Here is a 25,164-nt window from a genome sequence, read left to right as displayed (position 1 = left end):
CGCCAGACCAGACGCTCAGGTTGGGCAGGCTTCGTTAAGAAATCTGTTTGCACAGTAGTAGTTTGTCTGTTTCCTCCACCGCTGGTTTGGTTTGTTGGGATGGGCTTGCAATTCTATTCACAAGATTATGATTATACACAGAGATCCCCTACTACAGAAGGAGTAGTTTCTTATCTGTAACTCCAGTTCTGTAGTAGGGGTATCTCTGTTATAGACATAAGCGCCCGCCCTCCTCCCCGGTGGATGAACAGATAATGTACTGTATGCTACAGGCCTGGCTTTATACACCTTCAAAAAGAACTGAAAGTAAAAGGCCCTTGGCTGTACATCCTGGGATACTGAGGGTCTCTGGAGAGTTCCTTAAAGGCACGGTATTCCTTTTTCAGACACATAATGGCAGCCTATGGAGCTTGTTTGTCCAACCCTTCCTCTCTATCATTACAAAGGATTTTTGTGAAGGAGAGTTTCTCTGAGTGTGTTAAATTTAATATTATTTGGCTATCCTTTTCACTTCAAGATGAAGTGCTGGCCTTGTAGTTTTAGGATGAATTATTTGTCTTTGATTTTCTCTTAAGTGTCTATGCAGGACTGCAGAAGAAGACAACTTAAGAGACTATTTCGATTGCTCCGGGGTCCACGCACATGGGTGGGACTATTCACAAGATTATGACTATAACAGAGATACCCCTACTACAGAACTGGAGTTACAGGTGATAAACTACTCCTTCTTTCCACTCCTGGTGTGGAAAGTTGTGAAAAGAAACTGATGTCAGCATGCTGGGGTGGTGCCTCTATGGGCACTGCGCATGATGCATCTGGCTAGGATGACGCTGCCACCTACGGTGTGCAGGTGTAATGCTCACAAAAAGTTTCCGGATCCAGTCTGACGCCTGGGAATAATTCTAAGATAAGGACTGCGGCTAGATAGTCTCTACCAGATAACACGTTACCGAAGGTAAGTAACTTTTTCGGTATGAGTTGGCACTGGTTCATTGTTGTGGGAAAACAGTTTCTCTGATCAGCAAAAGGGGTGCAGGGGCTTGGCAGTTCAAAAAATGTATTTTATTAGAGAGCCAAAGCCATAACCCTGAAGAACTGTAAAATAACAAACAAATAGTTAATGCTTCAGGGATATTGTAGTCCGCAGTTAGCCTATCCATTCATTTTTGAGACGTGGCTTTCAGTTTAATTTAATTTAAATTGCAGCTGTTATGCTGGATCCTCCAGCAAGCACTACAGTATGTTATCGGGGAAGGAATTGTCACTATACTCAACACATATTTCTGATAGGAGACAAAGGGATTGCATAGCTACTTTAGGCCATAAAGTGTAAGGCGAAATTCTTTAAACATCTAGTGCTTATAGCAGGATAATCTTCCCATCTGCTGAGACCCCTACGCAGGACTTTCCAACTGGCACATGGCTTTGCCATTAAGCATAGTGGCCTTTGGGATTTTCTTTACCCTTTTGGGAAAATTGTGTTTTCCCCATTTAGTGACTACTTTTCCAAAGAGCTGTTTAATATTTAGTTTTCTTATTGGCTTTTAGTTTCTTGCTTTTATCTCCATTACATAGAAAACCTGCACAATCTATGTAATACAGCACGTGTTAACTTATTTACCCAACTCACTCTAATAATTAAACTCGTAACTAACCAAATGTCAGCTTTTATTGTCCGACCCGACCCATTTTAGGAGGGTTGAACCCTCACAACCAAGGGGTTGTATTGCAGGTGCTAGTCTCCAGTGTAAAGGCCTAAAGGGTGTTTATTTGCTTTCAGCCATCATCTTGTTGCCCGGGTGTATGAGAGTAAAGCAGAGTTTCGATCAGCACTACAGCATGAAAAGGAAGGCTACACGATCTACAAAACTCAGGTTTGGCTTCAGAATACAGTGCTCTTTTGTAGTTGTAGAGTTGTGAAATTGAGTCCTTCGGTGTAGTGGAGAGTGCCTCGTGGACAGAATTAGGGTGTCCCACATTACGTTGTCATGTTACTTGTAAATATGTGGTAATGGGAAGTACCAGCTCTTAACTGCTGCAGGCATCATCTTGAAAACGCAGAGCCTCAAAAGCTGCAGCTCAAGGTCAACATAAGTCACTTTCTGTACTTGCTTGTCCAGGAGTTCACAGAGCTAGTGAATATGTGGCAGTAGAAGGTTCCATTAAGGATGGAAATGGCCATTCGATCTGTCATGCCGTATGCAGAGGTCCACCGAAGAGTAGAGAACAGAAACTAAACCATGTTCTAAGTTATGTTGATTGGGTAACTGAGATCAAAGACCGTAACTAAAACACTTTCAGAGGATCTTCTTGGCAGCTATGCAGAATCACAGGTTTATCATAGAGACATACTCTTCATCCTAGTCTACTCTAAGCTATAGAGATCCGCTCCTGCCCAGTCGAACTAATAATATTGTCAGGTCGGGCTACACTACTCTTGCAGTGGTATGGGCCAGGTAGCTCTCCCATGGGCTGTGAAAACTGCCATGCTGACCACTGCTTCGTGAGAGCACCTGCAGGGCTACAGCCGAAGTGCGCCCACTGAGATATGAAATCTTCTGTCTGTTTTCACTCTCTTTTGCATTTGTCCCCATTTATTTTAAAATGTCTTTCTCTTTTCTTGAAGGGTATCTTACTAGTGACTCTGTGCACACATGGGTTTTCTATGCTGTGGTGCAGCGGCCAGAGCGGCTGACTCCGGGGTTAACAGTTTGATTGCTGGCAGCAGCTCAGCTCCGCATCATGCAACTCTGGGCAGTAGCTCACTTAATCTCCCCGACGGCCCCAAGCGGCTTGAAACCCCTAAGGGGTGATATGTTTGCGCATTACAAATAGGAATTATTATTGTGTTGTGTGATAAATGAGATCCTCTTATAACCTGTAGATGCTGTATGGAGGATTCAGCGCTGCACCACAGACCATGTTAATGTCCCAGGGACCACAGACGGTGCCAGGGTCACGTGCTATAGCGAGCCTCCATACCTTACTACAGGACAGAATCCTCCCCTGCCCCCTTTAAAAGTAACTGACAGTTTCCTTACTCTTCACTTGTTACCAGGGTTATGAGGCAAATGAATGGTTTAGCATCGTGCTTGGCGTCCATCGTCTCTGCCTACCACCTGTGTTATGGTCTCTTCAAGAGTGGTAGTTTTCCTTCAGCTGTTAGTAGACCGGTTCCAGATGATTTATGATTTTGGCTTGGTTCAAGCTCTATTTTCCTGGTGGCCTTGATTCCAGAGTTCTCCGCATACTTCTGGGATTGAGTGATTCCTTTGATTACCTGAGCGAAGGGGTAAAAATAAATGTCAAACTACAAGGGTATCACAAAGGATCCATACAGCAATGGTGTACAGTATGTTTAGCCTGCACTAGCTGATGCACTTCAGAAATAGTGGCTGACGTTTAGGGAAAATTGGTTCCTAGGTGGTTCATCAGTGTTTGAGGCTGTGGGATTGATTATGGACTTGTAGCCTTTTGAAAGGAGTCAGTATGTAACAAGAGGAGTACTGAAGCAGAGCATGGCCAGAACTTCAGGTTGGCACAACCACAGAACTGGAGACTGTCCTTTGGTATATTAAGTGCAGTGTTGTTTGAAAGATTCAGAAAAGAGAAAAGTATTGGTCCTTTGCAATTTTCCAAATCATTCATTATTTTATATTTCTGACGCCAAGTTCCAATGAAGGATGTGAAAACAAAAGTTATAAAATATTGCATTTAAGTTTCAAAAGTAAGTTTATTTAAGAATAACAGTTAATCAACAATACTTCGTACAAATAATCATTAAAGAAAAAGATTACAAATAAATAAGTTAATAGATAAATAAATAAAGAATATTGATGATACATAGTTACATTGAAATTGAAAAGAAGAGCTCAATATGTTCCTTGCTTGATTAAATCATTGCGCTATACCTGACATCAGCCTGGTAACAAAATGGGCTCAGCTATGACCTACTTTGGGAAAGCACCAGTTTTGTTGAGTGACCTGCAATGGAAGGTTAATGCCCACTACTAGAATTCACCATCACGTGAAATGAAAAACTTTTCTTTCATTTTCAGTTTGGGGAACAGCACGAAAAGACAAAGGAGAGCTCGGAGTACCTGAAACACCTCACACAACAAGCAGTGTCTCTTCAGCGCACAATGAACGAGATTTATAAGAACGGATCCAATGCCAATATCATGCCTCTCAAGGTAACTGCAGTCTGCTAGGGTCAGATATCCATCTCCTGATCAGACTGTTGAGTCATCCTGCATTTCCAGAGGAGCATTAGTGCAGCAAAGGGCAACCATGATGCATTTTATTTGTACCATTCAGGAAAGACCGAGTAATTGGACATCTAGAAGCAGGGGGATTATCAAATGCATGCTACTGTTAACTTTGTTTCTTTCTCTGTTAAATCTGGTCTTTGTGCTCACTATTTTGGAAATGGCCCCAATCAACAGGGATTACTTTTTCCACCTTCCTGCATATCCTTATTTCTTTCCTGATTGTTCTTCCATCTCCTTTTCGTCTACTACTTTATACCTTTTTAATGCCTCTCCCTAGTCTGTTCAGCATTCTCGATCCTGCTTGTTTTCTCCTCAAATATTCCATCTCGGAAACATGTCTCTTTCATATTCATAAAATCCACATCATCCTCCCCGTGTCCCATTTCACAGCACCTCTTTTACTGTGACCCTTTAACTCCTGTGCTCTTTTTCTCAGTCTCCAATCTGTTTTCAATGTTTCCATCTTGCTGCCTTTCTGATCCACTGGCACGTAGTCCATGCTTCATGCCTCAGAACTCTGTTTGCAACGGTTTCATCTGCAGTTGCACTGCTATGTTTTATTTTTAACTACATCAGAAGCCTCACTACCACCTGCCTTTTTAATCCTGATCAACTGTGCATCCTTCCCCAGCTTTTTCTCTTTTCTCCCTAATGTATGGTTTTGTTCTTTAAAATACAAATGCATCATCACGTTTCTTCCCTAAATTCTGAAACACTATTTTGATTTGTCTGTTTGCCCCGATCCTCATATTATCCGGAACTGTAATTTTAAACCCACTTCTTCGCTCTTCTCATGAGGAAATAGTGTTAGCCTGAAACTTGTGCCAAGTGGCACCTTACCACTTCTCATTAATAGAACAGTAATAGCATTTCATTTGCTTCTGTTTTTAGTTCACTGCTCCCAGTATGTCCAGTGTGCTGGAACAGCTCAATGTCATCAATGGCATTCTCTTCATTCCGCTAAGGTAAGCATGATGAGAGTGAAGCCTCTGCCTGAACCTTGTGGTTCAGAGTTCATCTTACAGTTCTATAGAATTGTGACATGTTTTGTGAGCTTTCCCCTGCTGTGATTGATTGCTGGTACCAGAGGTGTAGACCAGTGTGCATCAGCGAGTGACATTTTATCCGAAAATACTTCCTAGTTTTACTTTAGCCGAATGTGTATATCGTATGTTTTATGGAAAAAGGAGCAGAGAGGCGCACTCAATGAAATTAGTAGTACAAGAAGTCCATTAAGTATGTAGATCTTCTGTTGTTTTCTTGGGTATATTCTTTATTTTCATTCACATAAAACGGCACAGCCAACGCGTTTCATCCCCAATTGTGCCTAGGGAATTTCGTCAGGGCATATATGTAACGATCTGGTTGATGCGGTGGTCCTAGAGAAAGACGCTCTATGGAAACTGATGTGGAAAATGATCACAGTAGATCGCAGTGTTTTCCTGAGAAAAGTAAGCCGCTCAAGTCCGGTTCGAATGGAAATTCGCGTCCCCCCGATTAGCTGAAGATGTGACTTGCTGCTCCTCCTCACGGATTAGAGGCTTCCACTAATCCGTGAGGAGGAGCAGCGGCGAATAGTTACCATATCAGAGGTACTGTTCGCAATAACGCGAAGACCAGGGACCACACATACCGGATTTTGCCCGGAGCCCGCCGATCGACTTTTCGAGCTTGAAGTCCCCACAAGGTACTACATGGGTCCAGGATTAACAGACACCTGGTCCGTTACAAGTCACATCTTCAGCTAATCGGGGGGACGCGAATTTCCATTCGAACCGGACTTGAGCGGCTTACTTTTCTCAGGAAAACACTGCGATCTACTGTGATCATTTTCCACATCAGTTTCCATAGAGCGTCTTTCTCTAGGACCACCGCATCAACCAGATCGTTACATATATGCCCTGACGAAATTCCCTAGGCACAATTGGGGATGAAACGCGTTGGCTGTGCCGTTTTATGTGAATGAAAATAAAGAATATACCCAGGAAAACAACAGAAGATCTACATACTTAATGGACTTCTTGTACTACTAATTTCATTGAGTGCGCGCCTCTGCTCCTTTTTCTATTGCTCTGATATACATCCTTGGCAGCGGATGGTGAGAGTAGCAGCACCACCAAATAATTTTGAAACAGGCAAAGTTGATGTGCGAAACCTTGGTCAGCTGCTGTGTGCTTTGGTTTATCGTATGTTTTATGAATTATTGTGTCCTTTCTCAACATGATGCATCGTGACCTTGCACGCATGGAAGAAACCAGAACTATCAACGTCCAGTGCTTTTACCCTCATGGGTAGCCAACTAGAGCTGTAGAGGCCCATCTTGTGGGAGGTGGTGTGAAGGTTAGGCTACTCAGAGTATAATAATCCTATTATACACACAATAAGGAGGGAATGTCCACCCACGTTTATTATTTTGACCAAACTAAGATTCCTTCAGATGTTTTAAAAAAGTCGAAAATAAAACTGTAAAGAAACCCAGATGTTGGCAGCATACACCATGATTAGGTTATGACCCAAATCTTACGTACACCATTAACTTACTGTTGGATAGATTAGGAGCTGTGTATTGTTCTGAAATAATTTAACATTGTCATCTAAGGCGATGCCCTGGAATACCTTCCAAAAAACAATTTGATTTAAAAGGTGCATTTGGGAGAGAGCCTCTCTGTCTTCACCCCCTCTCTAAATTTAATTGATACATTTTTTGTAAAATAATCCAAAAGCAAAAAGCGGAAATGCAGTTCTATCAAAGTTGGATTCTATGTAATAAAACGTGTTCTCAGTATTTTAGCCAAAGGTGTTTGTAGTTACATTTTCGGGGTGTCTCTCAGAGTTTGCAGACTGCAATGCTGATAACTTGTCAGCTATTGGTTACGGGCGAAAAAAGTTTGTCTCTTGGCTCATGCGGGTCTCTACTAGCTAGTCGACCGAGCTAGATAGCCCAGAAACTGAAACCACTTTTTCATATGAAGTGTTATTTGCTGTCAATAAATTCTAGCTGTTGACTTCTCAGAGAAATCAAAGAATCTGGGTCACAGATTCTGTGCCTTGGAACGGCTGTATTTCGGCCCAGCCAAAAGCGCAACAGTACCGGCTGATCAGCTATGATGCGGCTGCGTCTTTCGTAATAGTGGTAGGGTGAGGGGGGGGGGGAGTGTGGTTCTAGCCCCAGGGTGTTAGCTGTGGTGTTTGGACTAAAACAGCTACTCGTGGGATCTTGCCTTCCAGTTCCTTTAATTCTCCTCTATCTGGCTAAAGCAGGAGTGTAATGGGTTTCAATAGTTTCACTCCAGGCAAGACTATTACGTCAGACACATTTGTGTGTCTCATGAGGACTGATCTATGGAGAAGGAAATCGTAAGTACAGGGGATTAGACTGAATGTGTGTGTCTCCTGCGGGCAGCATCCATCCTCTATGTAGGGCATTTTCAACACGAAAGGGGCGTTATGACCATCTACTGGGGGAACGAGAGAAGTCTCTCCATTGGTGCTCACAGTCGTCCCTTCTCTGTAATCCCCTAGTGTTTGCTGTCACTACATTGTTCAGTTATTCTAGTGTTAAGAATGACTCCTTTAGAAAAAAGAGGTGCTGTTCTGGGTAGGATTGTGTATGTATGTGTTACAGATTAAAAGAACATACTGAAAGGGATGGTACACAGGACAGTCTTTGGGGTCAAAGGGAGAGTTGGGGGAAAGAATTGAAGAGGAGTGTATGAAGGTAGAGAGAAGCAAGAATAGCTGGGGATGGGAAAGCCTGTTCATAAGCTGATGTCCCACATCTCAGTTTTAAATTTGTAGTGTGGTCATTGAGTGAGCGAGAGAACGAGTGTAGAGTGCCCGTATACCCAGGAATATCTGGTTGCTAGAATAAGACCTGTGCGGAGACAGCCATATTTGGTTACCAGAATATAAGATATTTCTCTTCTTTCCTAAAGAGTAGTTCCTCACTGATGCAGCTGCTATAGGTACAGAGCGCCTTCCAAAGTTTGGATGCAAATAGTAAGAACAATATCAGCTGGGTTTGTCTAAATGTCTGCACAGTCAGGATACTTTTGGATGGTGTCTGGCGTGCACAATCGGGGGATACAAGATTATCAACCAGAAAGGATGGGCCACTAAGTCTTATTCTGTGACGAGGACTTGCAGATCTCTTACTCAGACTCCCAGTCATTAAACAGATTGAATTTGCAATTATCATTGTGCTTACAGCCTAGGCCCATCCTTTCTGTTATGCTTTAGCTAGAGCTTTTGTTAATACGCATAGCAATGGTAGTTAGAACCAAAGGAACTAGATATTCGTATTCAATTGGGTTTTACAGCATGAAAGATTTTAAATGTAATTTTAAAATCTATTTTAAAATCGGTTTTTATTCTCATGCACGCATGCAAAGATCTCTCTACTTTACAAGACCTCCTCAGATGAGGCAGCACACGTCCCACCTTGTAAGACACTATCCTATGTGTTCCTTCTTGTCAAACCTTTCACCAAAGCCGGAGAGGATGGCCCTATGTGCCATGACTCCATTTTAGTGAAAGTAGTGAAGCTGATTTAATTCTGTGAAGTATTTCCAGTGTGTACCTTCCTTTTCTGCTAACTCAGACACATAGCTGACGTCGTATAAGGCTGCGCTGGAAGCCACATGAACACCAGTTTGGTTATTGTTCAGCAAATTTTCCTTTAGAAAAACCATACAGGAAATCAATATCTTTTCATTTTTTATAACCCGTTTCACTTGCTCCTGTTCAAGCTGTGTATAGATTGAAAGCACCACCCTAACCTGGACTGTTCACTATTCCCCTAGATATGAAAGAATGTCTACACGGATGTGTTGTGTGTATATGTGCATGTACGCAGACATGCATGCTCTGAAGCACATACAAACCATAGACAGTCCTTAAAATGGATTAAACATTTTTTTCTGAGTAACTGCTCCATTGGAGTCCAACTTAGGAAAGAGAGTGTTAATGATGTGGCTTATAGAGCTGTTTTAGATGCTGTGCAGGAGGGCCAGAGTTGTGCTTGAATTTTATTTTTCTCTTCCAGGGGATCCTCATCAAAGGCATAAGCACATGAATATTCCCGCCTATGTGCGGGACTCCGGAAACGCATCACATATATGTGAAAACCATATATGTAGCTCCATATATATATATATATATATATATATATATATATTCTCATGTACATAACCGTATTCCAATAAAGCAGGGAGAAAGAAAGTCTTTCAAAACTGCTTTAATATACAGCAGAAAACACAATCCTGCAAGGAATAATGAAAAAACATTGCCAGCACATAGGCTACATTGTAGAAACATTAGTGTAGAAAGCTGAAAAGCTAACCCACTCTTCTTGGGTTTTGCTCCTTTTTTATGTCAAATATGCCTGCATTATTTGACAAATGCCCGGAGTGCTCCAGGAAGAAGGCCAAATCGGATTCACATGAGGTGTGTATCCTCTGCCTTCCATCTTCCCATGTTCCTGAGGAGTGTGAGATCTGCCAGGGCTTCTCTGGCAGGACCCTGAAGGAAAGAAAGAAGATCAGGCTTCAGGGACTCGAGGAAAGAAGGCTGAAGGCACAAGGTGGGTCTGGAGGGGCTCCTTCTACCCATGCTGAGGCCTCTGGGGGGCTCCTCAGGGGCAGGAAGACCAGCAAACGTGCCCACTCTCCGTCGGGGTCGATTGCAGAGACCACGACGTCGAGAGGAATGACTGCGGTCTGTTCCCCGTCCCCCCAGGGCTCTGGGGCGAAGCGCCGTCGGCGCTCGACGTCGAGGGATGTGCACAGACCGCCGTCGAAGTCTCCAGTGACGATTTCGTCATCATCCTCGTCGGTCTCGACGTAGAGTGATCGACGTCGAAGGGCCCGGCGTCGGCGCTCGCCGTCCGCCGTCGGCGAAGAGGAGGAGAACATCGTCGTCGAGGAGTGGTCCGACGTCGAGGAAGAGGTCGCCGTCGAGGAAGAGGTCGCCTTCGAGGCGCAGGAGGTCGCCTTCGAGGCGCAGGAGGTCGCCTTCGAGGCGCAAGAGGTTGCCGTTGAGGCGCAAGAGGTTGCCGTTGAGGCGCAAGAGGTTGCCGTTGAGGCGCAAGAGGTTGCCGTCGAGGCGCAAGAGGTTGCCGTCGAGGCGCAAGAGGTTGCCGTCGAGGCGCAAGAGGTTGCCGTCGAGGCGCAAGAGGTTGCCGTCGAGGCGCAAGAGGTTGCCGTCGAGGCGCAAGAGGTCACCGTCGAGGCACAAGAGGTCGCCGTCGAGGCGCAAGAGGTCGCCGTCGAGACACGAGAGGTCGACGTCGAGGCATGGTCGACGTCGAGGACGAGACGCTCGACGTCGGGGGGGCCGACGCTCACCGTCTGGTCACCGTTTTTCGACGTCGAAGAAGCGGGAGAAGAGGCCTGATGCCATGGGAGACTCGCCATCGTCCCAGGCTGGGGGTGGATCACCGGGCTCGGTGTATTCCGAGGTGTATACGCCTTCGCATGTTACGCCTCCGCCTCCATTGCCGAGGGGTGTCCCTCCGAGAGCTCCTACCCCTCCTCCTTTGCCTCCGCTTCCGCAACCTGTACCTCGGCCTCAGGTGCCAGAGAAGCCGCCCCCGGTTCCTCCGAGGTCAACTTACTTACCCAGGTTTCCGACCCCTCCCAAAGGGACTCCTAAGCCGCTGGTCCCGTCCAAGCCCAAGACGCCCGCCCCGGGGAAGCCGGCAGAGCGTCCCAGACCTAGGAAATCACGGTCACGCTCCGGACGGAGAGGAAGATCGAGGAGTAGACACAGGTCCTCCACTAGATCTAGGCATCGCCATAGGAGGCGAGGATCCAGGTCCCGTACGGACTCCTCTAGGACTCGCTCATATTCACCTACCTTATCGGACTAGCCGGAGACAAGGGTGTCTCCGGTGGACGACATCAGCACGTTCCAGGAGGTTCTCCTGAGGGGGGCTGCGAAGTTGGGCATCACGGTGACGGCTCCTACACCTACGACGTCCGTGATATTCGAGACTCTTCACAAGAAGCATCTGTCTCGCCCTCTGCTGCCATTGGTGCCAGGACTGGTCGAACCTGCGGAGGAGCTGTTCCTTACGCCTGCGGTGGTGAAGGCCGCTCCCTCCCGACTTCTGAAGAAGTACAGGGCACCTGATTCTCACCCGGCCTTCCTGCGGATGGACCCAGTACCCGACTCCGTGATATTGACGGCGGCCAGGAAGTTACATTCTACCTCCCCGTCCTCCACCGTGCCGCCTGATAAAGAAAGCCGTTGGATTGATTCGGCTGGAAGGAAGGCTTGTGGGACGACTTCCACGACTATGAAAGCCTCCAGCGATTCGGCATTGCTGGGGCGGTACGGCCGTGCACTGTGGGATTCCCTGGAACAGTTCGCGGAACTTCTGCCACGTGACAGGAGGGAGGACTTCCAAGAAATAGTTAAGGAAGGGATGCTGGTTTCGAACCAGGTCATCAGCGCGGCTGCGGATATCTCGCTGTTGGCGGCCCATGGTTACTGTCACGGGATCAACCAGCGCCGCCATGCTTGGCTCAGACTTGCGTCACTCAAGCCGGAGGCACAGCAGCGGGTGGCCAATCTGCCCTTTTCCGGAGACACACTGTTCGGAAAACATGCCGAGGATGAAATGGCCCGCATGAAGGCGGAGGCGGAGACCCTGACGGCTGTGGGCTTGGAGAAGCCCAAAGAAAAGAAGCCCTACCGCCCGTTCCAGAGACGGTTCGGTTCGCAGGGAAAGGGGCGAGGACAGTCTTCGGGACAACAGCAGCAACAACAACAGCAGCAATTCCGGAGACCCGTTCAAAAACGCCAGAGGGGTAGAGGTGGACAGCAGTCCTCTACTGTGAACAAGGGCCCGGCCGGATCTCGACCCTGAGCGGTTACTTCCCCTTCATCCGTTACCCGCTCCGGTGGGGGGGAAGCGTTCAATTTTTTCTGGCAGAGTGGAGAAAAATTACTCAGGACAAGTGGGTGCTGAATATTGTTTGCAATGGATACAGTCTTCGGTTCACCAGCCCTCCTCCATCGATTCCTCCGGTCAGCTCGCAGTATCAGCTGCGCGAGCTCCAGGCGGAGGCCGATATCCTGTTAAGGAAAAGGGCGATAGAAGACGTACCTCTGTCTCAAAGAGGAAGAGGTCTGTACTCCCGGTTCTTTCTGGTCCGCAAAAAGGACAAGAACGAGTTCAGGCCCATTCTAGACTTGCGGCAGGCAAACAAGTAGATTCGCAGGGAAAAGTTTTGCATGCTGTCGTTGCATCAGATTTATCCTCAGTTGCAACAGGGAGGCTGGCTATGTGCAAAAGACCTACAGGATGCTTACTTCCATGTGCCCCCATTGCACACAAACACAGGAAGTTCCTGCGATTTCAAGTCGGCACCAATCACTACCAGTACACAGTACTTCCATTCGGGCTGAAGTCTGCGCCCAGGACTTTCTCGAAGTGCATGGCAGTGGTAGCGGCACACCTGAGGAAGAACAAGGTGTTTGTCGACCCGTACCTGGACGATTGGTTGATCAAGGCCTCCTCCTTCTCGGAAGCTCAAGCGCACTTCCAGAAGTCGTTCTCTTGAACAAGCTGGGGTTGCACATCAACATGTCCAAGTCTGTCCCGACTCCGGTCCAGTGCATTCAGTACTTGGGGGCCATCATCGATACGAGGTCAGCAAGCGTGTCTCCTTCGGAGGAGCGACGTTTATCGCTTCGTCGGAAGGCTCAGGCTCTTCTGACCACTCCTTCTACAACAGTGAGGACGGTGTCGTCTCTACTGGGATCGATGGCCTCTTGTATCTTCCTGACGCCACATGCGCGGCTGCACATGAGACCGCTGCAGGAGTGTTTGGAGGATCAGTGGGACCAGAGGAGAGGATCTTGGGACGACAAGATACAACTGTCTCTGCATGCTCTTCAGTCTCTGAAGTGGTGGTGTTCAGCGGAGAATCTCCTCAGAGGGGTTCCCTTCCACAAGGACATTCCCACTCAGACTATCGTGACGGATGCGTCTCTCCAGGGCTGGGGAGCGCACTCCGGGGACTTACAGATTCAAGGGACGTGGTCCCCGACGGAGTCCATGTACCACATCAATTTCCTGGAACTCAGAGCTGTTCACTTGGCGCTGAAGGCCTTTCATCCGTCCTTCCAGACCAACTCTCTGCTTGTACAGACGGACAATACGACCACGATGTATTACCTCAACAAGCAGGGCGGCTCGAGCTCACGCACCCTGTCGCGGGAGGCGCAGGCGATCTGGCACTGGCTTCTGGCCCGAGGACTGACGATAACAGCCACCCATCTGCCAGGTGTGCAGAATGTTCAGGCAGACACACTGAGCAGACTGATTCAGGAAAACCACGAATGGGTCATAAACGACGAAGTACTAGGAGAAGTCTTCGCAAGGTGGGGAACTCCAGACATAGATCTGTTCGCCACCGAAGAAAACAGCAAATGCCGAGACTTCGCCTCCAGGTACTACCAGCCGGGGACGCTGGGGAATGCGTTATGGATCAACTGGTCGAACAGCTTTCTGTATGCTTTTCCACCCATTCCCCTGATTCCGACGGTTCTCATCAAGCTGTCCCAGTGCAGGGCGCGGATGATACTGATTGCCCCGGAATGGCCCAGGCAGTGGTGGTTCACGGACCTGCTTCACCGGTCTCTCCTTCCTCACATGAAGTTGCCGTGCAGGCCGGACCTTCTCACGAAGTTCGGGGGGCGGATGTTGCACCCCAACCTCTCGTCTTTGAGTTTGGCGGCATGGCTCCTGAGATAGTGCAATATGGCCATCTTAATCTCCCGGAAGATTGCATGGACATACTGAAGGAGGCTAAGCGACCTTCCACTAGGACTTCTTATGCTTACAAGTGGAAGAGATTCTGCATCTGGTGCAAGTCCAAGAACTTTGACCCAACGACGTGTAAGGAAGATGTCATCCTTCCATACCTTCTACATCTGGCGCAGTCTGGCCTTAATGTTCATTCCATTAAGGTCCATCTGGCTGCATTGACTGCCTACAGGAAATGCCCTTCACAGACTTCCTTCTTCCAGATCCCTGTGATCAAAGACTTTTTGGAAGGCTTGAAGAAAGTATTCCCTCCTGTCAGGCTTCCTTCGCCTTCATGGGAATTGAATGTGGTGCTGTCCAGGTTGATGAAGGAGCCTTTTGAACCTATTCATAAGGCTTCGTTGCAGCACCTGTCCTGGAAGGCGGCGTTCCTCGTGGCCATTACATCGGCCCGCAGGGTGAGTGAAATTCAGGCGTTGTGTTGCCAAGAACCTTATACTGTATTTCATGCTGCTAAGGTTGTTATGCGTACTCACCCTAAGTTTCTTCCCAAGGTTATTTCTGATTTTCATGTCAACCAGACTATAACTTTGCCTACGGTTTTTCAGAATCCTTCGTCTCCAGCGGAACGGTCTTTACATTCCCTGGATGTTAGGAGGGTGTTGAAATTTTATCTGGATAAAACCAAAGATATTCGTAGGTCGGACCAATTGTTTATCAATTATGGATCAGTCAGGACGGGTCTTGCTACCTCTAAACAGTCCATCTCGAGGTGGATTGTGTCCTGTATACAATTGTGTTACCAAAAGGCTAATAAGACCTTACGGGTAAACCTAAGGCTCATTCCACCAGGGGCAAAGCTGCCACGACAGCCTTGCTCCGTAATGTTCCGATTGCAGAAATCTGCAAAGCGGCCACTTGGAAGTCGGTTCATACCTTTGCTAAGCATTACTGCCTGAACACTGATGCCAGGGCAGATGCTCAGGTTGGGCACTCTTCGCTGCGTAATCTGTTTGCACAATAAGTGGTTAATTCCTTTTCTCTCCACCGCCGCTTTGGTGTGGGGGTGGGCTTGCCATTCTATTCACTAGATTATGACTATACACATAGATCCCCTACTACAGAAGGAGTAGTTTCTGTCCTGTAACTCCAGTTCTGTAGTAGGGGTATCTCTGTTATAGTCATAAGCGCCCGCCCTCCCCGGTGGAGAGAGATATTCATGTTAGGAATGCTACAGGTCTGGCGTGTTACGCCTTCAAAAAGAACAAAGTAACTGGGACCTGCAGTGCATTCTGGGATACTGTGAAGTTCTGGAAGGTTCTCTTAAAGGCACAGTATCCTATTCTGAGCCACATAATGTCAGCCTATGGGGCTTGTCTGTCCAGGTTCTCCTCTCTATCATTCCAGAGGGTGTTTGCTGTTAAAGCAAGGAAAATCTGTACAGGCGTTTGCTGTTTTTGTGGATTTTGTGGTGGAATTTCTAGTTGAAGTACTGGACAGTGTAGCTTTTATAGGCTGCATTATCTGTCTTTAAATTCTCTCTTAAGTGTCTGTGCAGTTCTGCATTTTTCGACACTGTAAGAGATTATTTTTGATTGCTCCGGGGTCCACGCACATGGGCGGGACTATTCACTAGATTATGACTATAACAGAGATACCCCTACTACAGAACTGGAGTTACAGGACAGAAACTACTCCTTCAGGCTCATCAGCCATCAGTAAGACAGGTGGCTTCTCTGCTGGAGTTGATGGCCTTGTGCATTTTTCTCATACCCAAAGCCAGATTGTGGATGAGATCGTTACAGCAAGATCTCGAGGACAAATCAAATCAATCCTCGGGTCAGTGGAACAACCGGATTATCCTCTCTCCTGCGGCAAAGAAGTCCATTATTTGGTGGCTGCAACCACAGAACCTTCTGGTGGGAGTCCCTTTTCACCAACCTCTGCCACAACAATCCCTGGTCACGGATGCATCACGTATGTTCTGGGGAGCGCATCTGGGTCATCTGCAAACTCAGGGCAGACGTACAAACAGAGAACAGACATATCACATCAATATGCTGGAACTGCGGGCAGTTCATTTAGCCGTCAAGGCTTTTCAACCGTCAATTCAATCCAGATCGTTCCTAGTACAAACGGACAATACAACCACCATGTATTACTTGAACAAACAAGGTGGAACACGCTCTCGCCCTCTGTCTCTCGAATCCCAGGCGATCTGGCTGCTAGCCAGGAACCTATCTATCACGGCAGTCCATCTCCAGGGAGAGCAGAACGTACAAGCAGACGCCCTCAGTCGCCACTTCCAAGAGCAAGAAGACTGGGTGCTCAACGACGAAGTGGTGGCAGACATCTTTCATCAATGGGGTCATCCTTTCATCGACCTCCTTGAAGACGATCAAAACAGAAAATGCCACACCTTTGCATCCAGGTTTTACCGACCAGATACAAGGAGGAATGCTCTTTTGATAGATTGGTCAGGAATGTTTGCATATGCCTTTCCACCCCTCCCTCTCATTCCGAAGGTGGTGGCCAAACTTCTGCGATCCAGAATGAAGATGATACTCATAGCACTGGACTAGCCTCGCCAATGGTGGTATCCGGACCTGTTGCAACTCTCGGTTCACCCGCATCGGAGACTTCCGTGCAGGCCGGACCTTCTCACCAAAATGGGAGGGAAGATTCTGCACCCCAGCCTTCTCTCGCTCAGCTTGACAGCATGGCTCCTAAAGTCCTGCAGTACGGACATTTGAACCTCCCTCAGGACTGCATGGACATTTTATGGGAGTCAGAGACCTTCCACAAGAACGTCATACTCTCTTTAGTGGAAAAGGTGTTACTTGTGGTGTATCTGTAATGGTTGGAGTCCAATTAACGGGCAAGAGGAGGTAATCTTGCCGTATTTGCTCTACATGGCCAAATCTGGTTTGAAATATTCTTCCATTAAAGTGCATTTGGCGGCTATCACAGCAGATCGTAAATCACCTAACCAACCTTCTTTCTTTCAGCTTCAGGTGAATGAATGAGTACGCTCTTATATAGCGCATGGCTACCCTGAGGCATCCGAGCGCTGCAAGACCATGGACGGAAGAAGACACTCAGTGAAACAAGAATGTCTTCAATCGCTTCCTGAATACAAGATGGTTCACTTCCAGCCGGATGTTATCTGGGAGTTTGTTCCAGCCCTTGGCGACATGGAAGGAAAGCTGTCGGCCACCCATGCGGGCTCGCTTCACCATGGGTACCACCAGCAAATTTAGCTGATTAGATCTCAGGGATCTAGAGGCAAGATGCTGGCGAAACAAGGGCTGGATAATGGTAGGACCAACATTACTTATTGACGTGTGCGCCATACAGAATGTTTTAAACATGATCCTTTCCTAGATCGGAAGCCAGTGAAGTGACCGAAGTGCCACCTTTGCCGAGCAGCGTCTGGGAAGATTCATAAGCAGCCGAGCTGCACAGTTCTGTACTGATTGGAGGATCCGGATAGAGCCAACTGGAGCTCCCAGATAAACGGCATTTGCATAATCCAGCCGCGATAAAATCAGCGACTGGACCAGCAAGCGTCTGGCCTCAAAAGGTAGGAGGGCCAGAACTTTCCTAAGGACCCATAGCAGTCCATAACAAGTCGCCGCCACCTTCTTGGCCTGAACCTGAAACCCCAAGGTGGAGTCTAGCCAGACCCCCAGACTCTTTATTTGGGTCTTTGGGGTGGGCGGGGAGCCCAGACACTGCGGCCACCAAGGGTCGAGGTTGATGGGAGCTTTGTACCCCAGGAGCATGTTGTCAGTTTTTGCCCCGTTTAGCTTTAAAAATGACGTCGTCATCCACTCCAAAACCTTGGTGAGACAGGGGGACAAGTTGATACTCCCCTGATCTCCGGCGTCATCTCTCGCCAGAGAGACGACCAACTGCATGTCATCGGCGTAGGTGATAAGCTGAATTCCCCAGGGAAGCACGACCTCAGCCAAAGGACTCATGTAGATGTTAAATAAGGTTGGAAGGTGGTCAATGACTTTCTGCAGCGGTTGAAAAAGGTTCATCCCCCTGTTCGACCTCCTTCTCCTCCTTGGGAGTTGAATCTAGTCTTGTCTAAATTGATGGGACCTCCATTTGAACTCATTCATAAGGCTACATTACAACACCTTTCTTGGAAAGTAGCCTTTCTAGGCGCAATTACATCAGCACGCAGAGTGAGTGAAATATAAGCACTCTGTTCTAAAGAACCCTATACGGTTTTCCACCCTAATAGGGTGGTTATGCGAACTCGCTCTTCCTTCCTACCCAACGTTGTATCAGAGTTCCATGTAAATCAGACGATTTCCCTACCCTCTTTCTTTCCCAATCCTACCACACCAGCAGAAAGGTATCTTCATTCGCTAGACCTCAAGAGGGTTCTCAAATTCTATTTGGATGCAACGAAATCATTAGAAAAGCTGATCAATTGTTTATAAACTATGGCTGTTAGGACAGGCTTCCTAGCTTCTAAAAGATCCTTTTCAGGATGGATAGTATCTTGCATAAAGTTGGCATACCAAATAGCAAATAGCTGTTTGCCTCCCCTAAAGCTCACTCTACTAGGGGCAAGGCTGCTACGGTTGCATTTCTACACAATGTACCGATGGCCGAGATTTGCAAGGCTGCAACTTGGAAGTCAGTACATAGGTTTACCAGACATTACTGTCTGGATTCAGACTCCATAGCAGATACCCAAGTGGGCCAGGCCTCCTTGAGGATTATGTTTCAATGCTAACCTGTTGGATCTCTATAGGCATTATGGCTGTTTTGTATCTTGATGGTACTCTGTTTACTTGCCCGCAGGATGAGGGGATGGGCTTGCTATTCTATTCATGTGCTTATGCCTATTGATGAGGATCCCCTGGAAGAGAAGGATTCGTTACTCACCTGTAATCCTAGTTCTCCTCCAGGGGTATCCTCATCAAAGTCATAAGCAACCCACCCTCCTCCCCGGGCAAGTGAACATGATACATACATCTCTTTGTAAAATGGTCTGCGGATAGCCGCAAAGAACAACTGACCTAACTGTCACCCCTGAGGCATGATGGGAAACTAGGGGTCATGGCTGCCTTAAAGGCACTGTGCCAGTTTATCTAAGTGTTTATGTGGGTTAGCTTTTCAGCTTTCTACACGAATGTTTCTACAATGCAGCCTATGTGCTGGCAATGTTTTTTCATTATTCCTTGCAGGATTGTGTTTTCTGCTGTATATTAAAGCAGTTTTCAAAGACTTTCTTTCTCCCTGCTTTATTGGAATATGGTTATGTACATGAGAATTCCTTGCAACATTGCTCAGCATGTCTATGGGAGGCTGCATTGTGTGTGTGTGTGTGTGTGTGTGTATGTATGTATGTATATATATATATATATATACACATACATATATGGTCTTCACATATATGTGATGTGTTTCCGGGGTCCCGCACATAGGCGGGAATATTCATGTGCTTATGACTTTGATGAGGATACCTCTGGAAGAGAACTAGGATTACAGGTACGTAACTTATCCTTGTTGCTGCACCTGTACATAAACTTTAAGCAAAAAGTAGTGAAGGATAGGGAGTTTAAGCATAAGCTTGCAATCATTCGAGCACGCCGAAAGCGGTCACCTACCATTACCAATGTAGGAATAGTAGTACACCCTTCCTACAAAAATTTATTTCATTTCCACTTGCACAAGTAGGTGATCAGGGATATGAAGCACTACATAAATGCAATCCATACAGTAACATGAGAAAAAAAAGTGTCGAAATTACTGTATAATGACATTTTTGTACTTTTTTGAATCAGCCAAAAGGACCTGGAGAACCTCAAGGCTGAAGTTCAGCGGCGCCAACGACTACAGGAGGCCTTTAAAGGAAGCCAAGACCAGGATGATGACAAAATAACTGAACCAGAACCAACTGAACAAATTGCACCCTCTTCAGAAGCCCCTGCAGCCCAGAGTACAGCTTCACCCACAGTTCCTGTTCCTGTAGTGTAAGCCCTTGCTTGAACTGTGATCCAAGGGTCTTTGACACCTCCGGGGATGAGCTCTTCCTGGCAATGTTTTTGCACTGGTACAAATATCACATACATGAAAAATCCTAAGAATTAAATGCAAGTGTAATCAGTGTCAGCAAGCGGGTGAATACTGAAGCGAGTTCAGAAAGTCCCGGTGAAGCAGAGGACAGGGAAACCTTCTAGGCAAAAAGTCTTTGTAGGCTCTGGCTGACTTTACAGTAGGTACACATTTCTTTATTACCAAGTCCTCTTGTGTGTTGTGTACTTAGACCCAGACTCCACTATGACTCGTCTTCAGGCGAGTTAACATTTCTCAGGTCATTCTCATGCTGTTGCTAGGGCATCCCTTACTAGAAAAGGGAGTGGCCACAAAAGAGGAGAACTGACATATAGGAACAATTGAAATCCGAGCCAAAAAGTGCATTGAAAGGAAACTGACCCAAGACCTAACCACAATGGAAATGTGTGGACGGAAAGAGCCACCAGATTGTGTAAAATGAAAGGATGACAACTTCTACAGAGTGGTGGAATGTACTTTTGTACGCTAGTTTTATGGTAGGAAATAGCCATCTGCTTCGGTGAGATTTTTTTCTTTCTCTTCTGTTAGCCGACAGTTTGTAAAAGTTGGGGGTTTTGTAATTTTTCAATGGGGTTTGTGGTATGTGTTTGTGTGTGTGTGTGTGTCCAAAGTGCGTTTCATCCTGTCGCTGTGTGCTTGAGATTAACAGTTGTTTTCATACGTCCAGTTCCACAATACCTATTTGTTTCGCGTTATTTTGAACATTGTATTTGCGCGCAGGAGAAACACCTATTGAGCCCTGTGCAGAATAGAGGATGCTTTTAGGTTTCTACAATTTTACAAGTGCTTTTTTGTTCACAAACGAAAAGGATACCTTATGGACGATAAACTATTGTTGTGGGAACTTTAACCTGAGCTCTTAATACAAGTGTTTCTTAAGTCTAGGAGGTGTGTGTGTGTATATATACCAAGAATGTTGCACTTGAGAACAACTTGGGGTAACCGAAGAACCCCTGAACTCTGCATACCATTTGCAAGGCAAGATGAAATCCTTGAGACACTGGAGTACTAGAAAAGGACCTTCGTTTCCATGGAATAGATAATCTGGTATCCTTTTGGACTGGTGAATCGAGACCACTCAACAGGAAAGAAGTCAATTCGCACAGAAAAGATAATATCTTTAGACATTGAACCCTAGTGCCTAAATTCTGAATGTCACAGACAGCCTGAACTTTGCCTGATGGAATTTTCAACTCAAGGCCTCTAATCTGTTGACCCTAATGTACCCTCATCCCCCAGTTCTCAAACTGCTTTGTTCTAAAGCAAAATAGATCTTTGAGTCTGCAGCTGAAGATGTGTTTGACAGGGAGCTCACTTGTCAAGGAACTAGGAAGAGAACGAAATGGTGATTCACCTGAGAATGTATAATATTGAGTTCACAGCTTGTTATACTTGCTTTTGGGTTAGTGCCATGGGTCGAGGTCCAGTAGCTGTCTTTTTGTCTCAGCCTGCAATATCAATAAATTATAAATCTCTGAATTTCAGCAAAAAAAAAGTGACGATGAGATGAATTTTCCCTTGATGCACGGCAAACTAGTGTGCAGAATTTGAGGTATTGGATTATTAGTGGCAGGGGTCAGTACATGATCACTGTCTAGCTCTTCAGATGCCACCTTGTCAGAATTGTTAAGTGGGTCATTTCACATTCTTACATGGGCCACGTTTCATTTTCCATTTGTAATGTGTTTAAATAGTTGAATGTTTTGGGAACAACCCTTGAACTCTGGCCATTTGTTCTGTAGTGAAATTGCAGTTACAAGTTCAATGTTACATCTCTTTGTGAACTGACCGAAGGAAGCAGCCATTTCATAATGGGCCTTCGAAACCAAAGATGTCACTTCCCTAACTCCTGGTTGTGTCTTTTGGCAAATGTCAAAATGATGTAATGTGATCTTTGTTCTTTCCCCCTTTCACTTCATTGACAAATACATTTGCTAATTGCTGAAGTAACCTATGAAAATGCTCCATTTCCAAAACATTCTGTATAAAATGGTGCATACAAATTGAATATTGCAGTTGGTTACACCTGGTCATGTGACCATGCAGCAAGCCGCTGTTGTACAGATGGTGGGCAGTTTGCAACATAATTGACAATTTAGAACGGCAGTACTAGCTTCAAAGTGAGGAGAAATGGATATCTCTGCCCTCAGTAGGTATGGAATCAAATACCCTCCATGTCATATGGCAGAAATCCTCCCACTGCCCTGTACTACCTTCATGTATCTATGCAATAATTACTGCTGAGGAGGGCCATATCACCTTGTAGCATCTTGGTGCAGTGGTTTCGCGACGGACCTTAACTCCTGACCGGGTATTATTTTAGCACACATTTTTTACCATAAAATAACAAATATGACTGATGAAATATTTATGAATTTTACTGTTCCGCCCTTTGTAAATGATCTGTATCATTCTGTACTTTTGAGATGGTTTTCCCTTGTGGTTCCCACCATCTCTTTTCCTCCTTCACCATGTCACCGGTGATTCTTCTCCACGTCAGTCTTCCTGGTTCTCAGCCCAACAAAATAACATCACTCCTTAAATGTCTCTGCTCCTCCCACAAAAAATACATTATTTTCTATCTTTGTAGTATTCCTCCCATTTTATCCTCATGACTTTAGCTCCTCAGACCAGTTCCTGCTATTTCCAACATATCCAATCTCCTTGCCCTCTTCAGTGCCACTCATTTTTCCTTTTCAGTGGCCCCCCTAGCCCCCCAACATTTTTTCTTTACCCATGACGCTCCTCTCTGTAGTCTTCCACATTCCAAAAAGCCATTTTCCTGCAACCTTGCAGCATAATCTACTGTTGCCTGGTGCTGATTTAATAACTGAGTGTGAAGATAGGCGGTAGAGCCAATGGGCAAGGAGGTTCAATACCCATGAGAACATCCACACACTTGTGGCTTCCATTCAGCTTCCATCCTCGCTCCCTCTGCCCTCTTCGTCTCCTCTTTCAACAGTCTTGCTGCCAGCTGTAATCTTTGTGTAGTCAATACTCTATAGACCACACCATTTCCAATGCATATTAATGTATGCACCCAATCCTTGCATTGCACTGAAAACACTTCAATAGAACAACTGAGGAGATGTTAGCAGTGATCATATGTTTAATTAAAATACAGGTGCTTGAGCTATGGAAGAAAGCAGTGGTGTCCTGGACAAAATGCACTTTTCAGTTTCTCCTCCAGCTCCGGATGGTGTGTGATGCACAGATTCTCAAGAATTCGTAATGGCACATAGTTCAAAAGTTGTATCAGTGCAGGGAAGATATTGGTCTTCGAGTCCTTATGGCTTCCCGTTCTGGTGAGTCTCACAGGACATGCCACCTTTTGTTCTCGCCCGAATGGACTGCTTATTTACTCTTACCAAGGCAGAGCTCACCACAACTGGACTATCCTTGTAACAGTCACGCATTTGACTTGTCTAGTCATTAGATGGTGACCATGGAAATATTCCATTTTCATTACATCTCTCCAATTCATAAAGAAATGTTTACCCATTTTTAATCTGAATAAGCTGCTATGGGTTAGCCTGGCAAATGTGGACTCAACTAGCTATACTAAAGGTATACAGCACTTCCAGATTCAAAAGATAAAATGAGCTATAACATTTTTTAGTGTTTGGATGTTTAATTAGACACTGCATTTTATATCTACAGTGAAATTCATTACTGAAGCCCCAGGAAAATACTGTAGCACTTTGTGCTGCACCCCAATGCTGGTACTGGTCTTGCATGAAGTTGGCATTATGAATGTGAAACTTAACGAGACCAGATGTCTGTCCTGTGTTAGAAACTGTATCTAGAAAGGACAGCCTCTGTTCCCGCCTCTGTTCCCACCTGTTACCGGTACAAATAGTACCCCATTTGTTGAGACTCCTAACCAAAGATACAGATGTCTACATGTCATAGAAGCTCATGCTATTAGTGGTCACCATCCTCTCACTTTGAGGCAGTTTCTTTATTTTTATGTGTTGAACATAGCACTGTTGATGTACTTGAGGTTTTACAATACACAGTATCATGCACAAAACTGGACAGTCATTTCTCCCATGCCTGGTCATAATTACTGCCAAGCTGCACATACATTCAAAATCTCATTGCCAAGAGCTTGTGTATACTGTCTGAGAGTTTAAACCTTCACACCCTTCTGTACCCCCCCCCCCCCAAGCAGTGCAGCAGAACTTTATTCAGGCCCATTATGGCCCTCCTATATGCTGTAGGCTGTTGAGAAGCCAGGCTGCTACTAAGGGTACATAGCAATTATAAATTGGGCAGACTTGAAACGCTGAGATCAAAATCCAGATTCCTGTCAATTTCCTGTTTTTGTTCTGTCTATAAAAATGTGTATTGTCAGACAATTGGTGGGGGAGGAGAGATATAAGGTCCCGCTGTGTATACTACTTGTAGCTGTTTGCTTTTTGGGAACTAATTCTTCGTGGCTTATGAGAAGAGTAAAGGCATCACCCATGCAATGAAACAATCAAATTCCCTAAAAGTTCTCCAATAAAGCAATTGTTTCAATCGTTTTTCATTGGTTGTCTTTATTTTTCACTCCTAGATAGGCTGTCAGGCCTTTCCAGCTCTTCTGGTAGAGAGACCTGTGCTTTTTGCTTACATTTTGATTTTTTTCCTTTTCGCTTTGGGAATTCCTCCAGCTTCACTGGGCTTTTATCACAACACTCCTGGATTACCCGATTATTGCTAGATATGACCATATTTAATGACTGCAGGCTTCAGTTCTTTACAACATTATTTGAGTGTGGCGCTGCCTGAGCAGACGTACTGTTCTTCTCAAACTTTATTTGAAATAATAATACAAATTGTTAGTAAGCAGCTGCTTGAAAAATGTGGTCTATATTCTTTTTCCAGACTGCCAGATGAGATAACTCACTGTTCGTGGCATATGAGCTGCAGATTCTCCAGTATTAGGGGTGTCTTTCATAGATTCACATGCTTGAATATTCCCCGTCGTCGAAGTGGGACTCCCACGGTAAATAAAATAGCAATAAATGC

General features: G+C 45.8%; 1 protein-coding gene across 6 annotated transcripts in view; it reads left to right on the top strand.

Moving 5' to 3' along the window:
- The window catches only part of CLUH (CLUH binding protein of NUMT mRNA), a 380,789-nt gene extending 356,112 nt beyond the window's left edge, over positions 1-24,677 (top strand). For all 6 annotated transcript variants that reach the window (XM_078679315.1, XM_078679314.1, XM_078679317.1 and 3 more), the window contains exons 23-26: positions 1,781-1,874; positions 4,059-4,193; positions 5,163-5,236; positions 19,857-24,677. In XM_078679315.1, the coding sequence (XP_078535441.1) occupies positions 1,781-1,874; positions 4,059-4,193; positions 5,163-5,236; positions 19,857-20,049 (496 nt within the window). In that variant the 3' untranslated portion in view covers positions 20,050-24,677. The remainder of the gene's footprint in view (positions 1-1,780; positions 1,875-4,058; positions 4,194-5,162; positions 5,237-19,856) is intronic.
- The last annotated feature ends 487 nt before the right edge of the window (positions 24,678-25,164 follow it).

The sequence above is a fragment of the Lissotriton helveticus genome, chromosome 3_1 (assembly GCF_964261635.1).
Source record: "Lissotriton helveticus chromosome 3_1, aLisHel1.1, whole genome shotgun sequence".
Lineage (NCBI taxonomy): Eukaryota > Metazoa > Chordata > Amphibia > Caudata > Salamandridae > Lissotriton > Lissotriton helveticus.
This window is presented reverse-complemented; position numbering and strand designations above follow the sequence as displayed.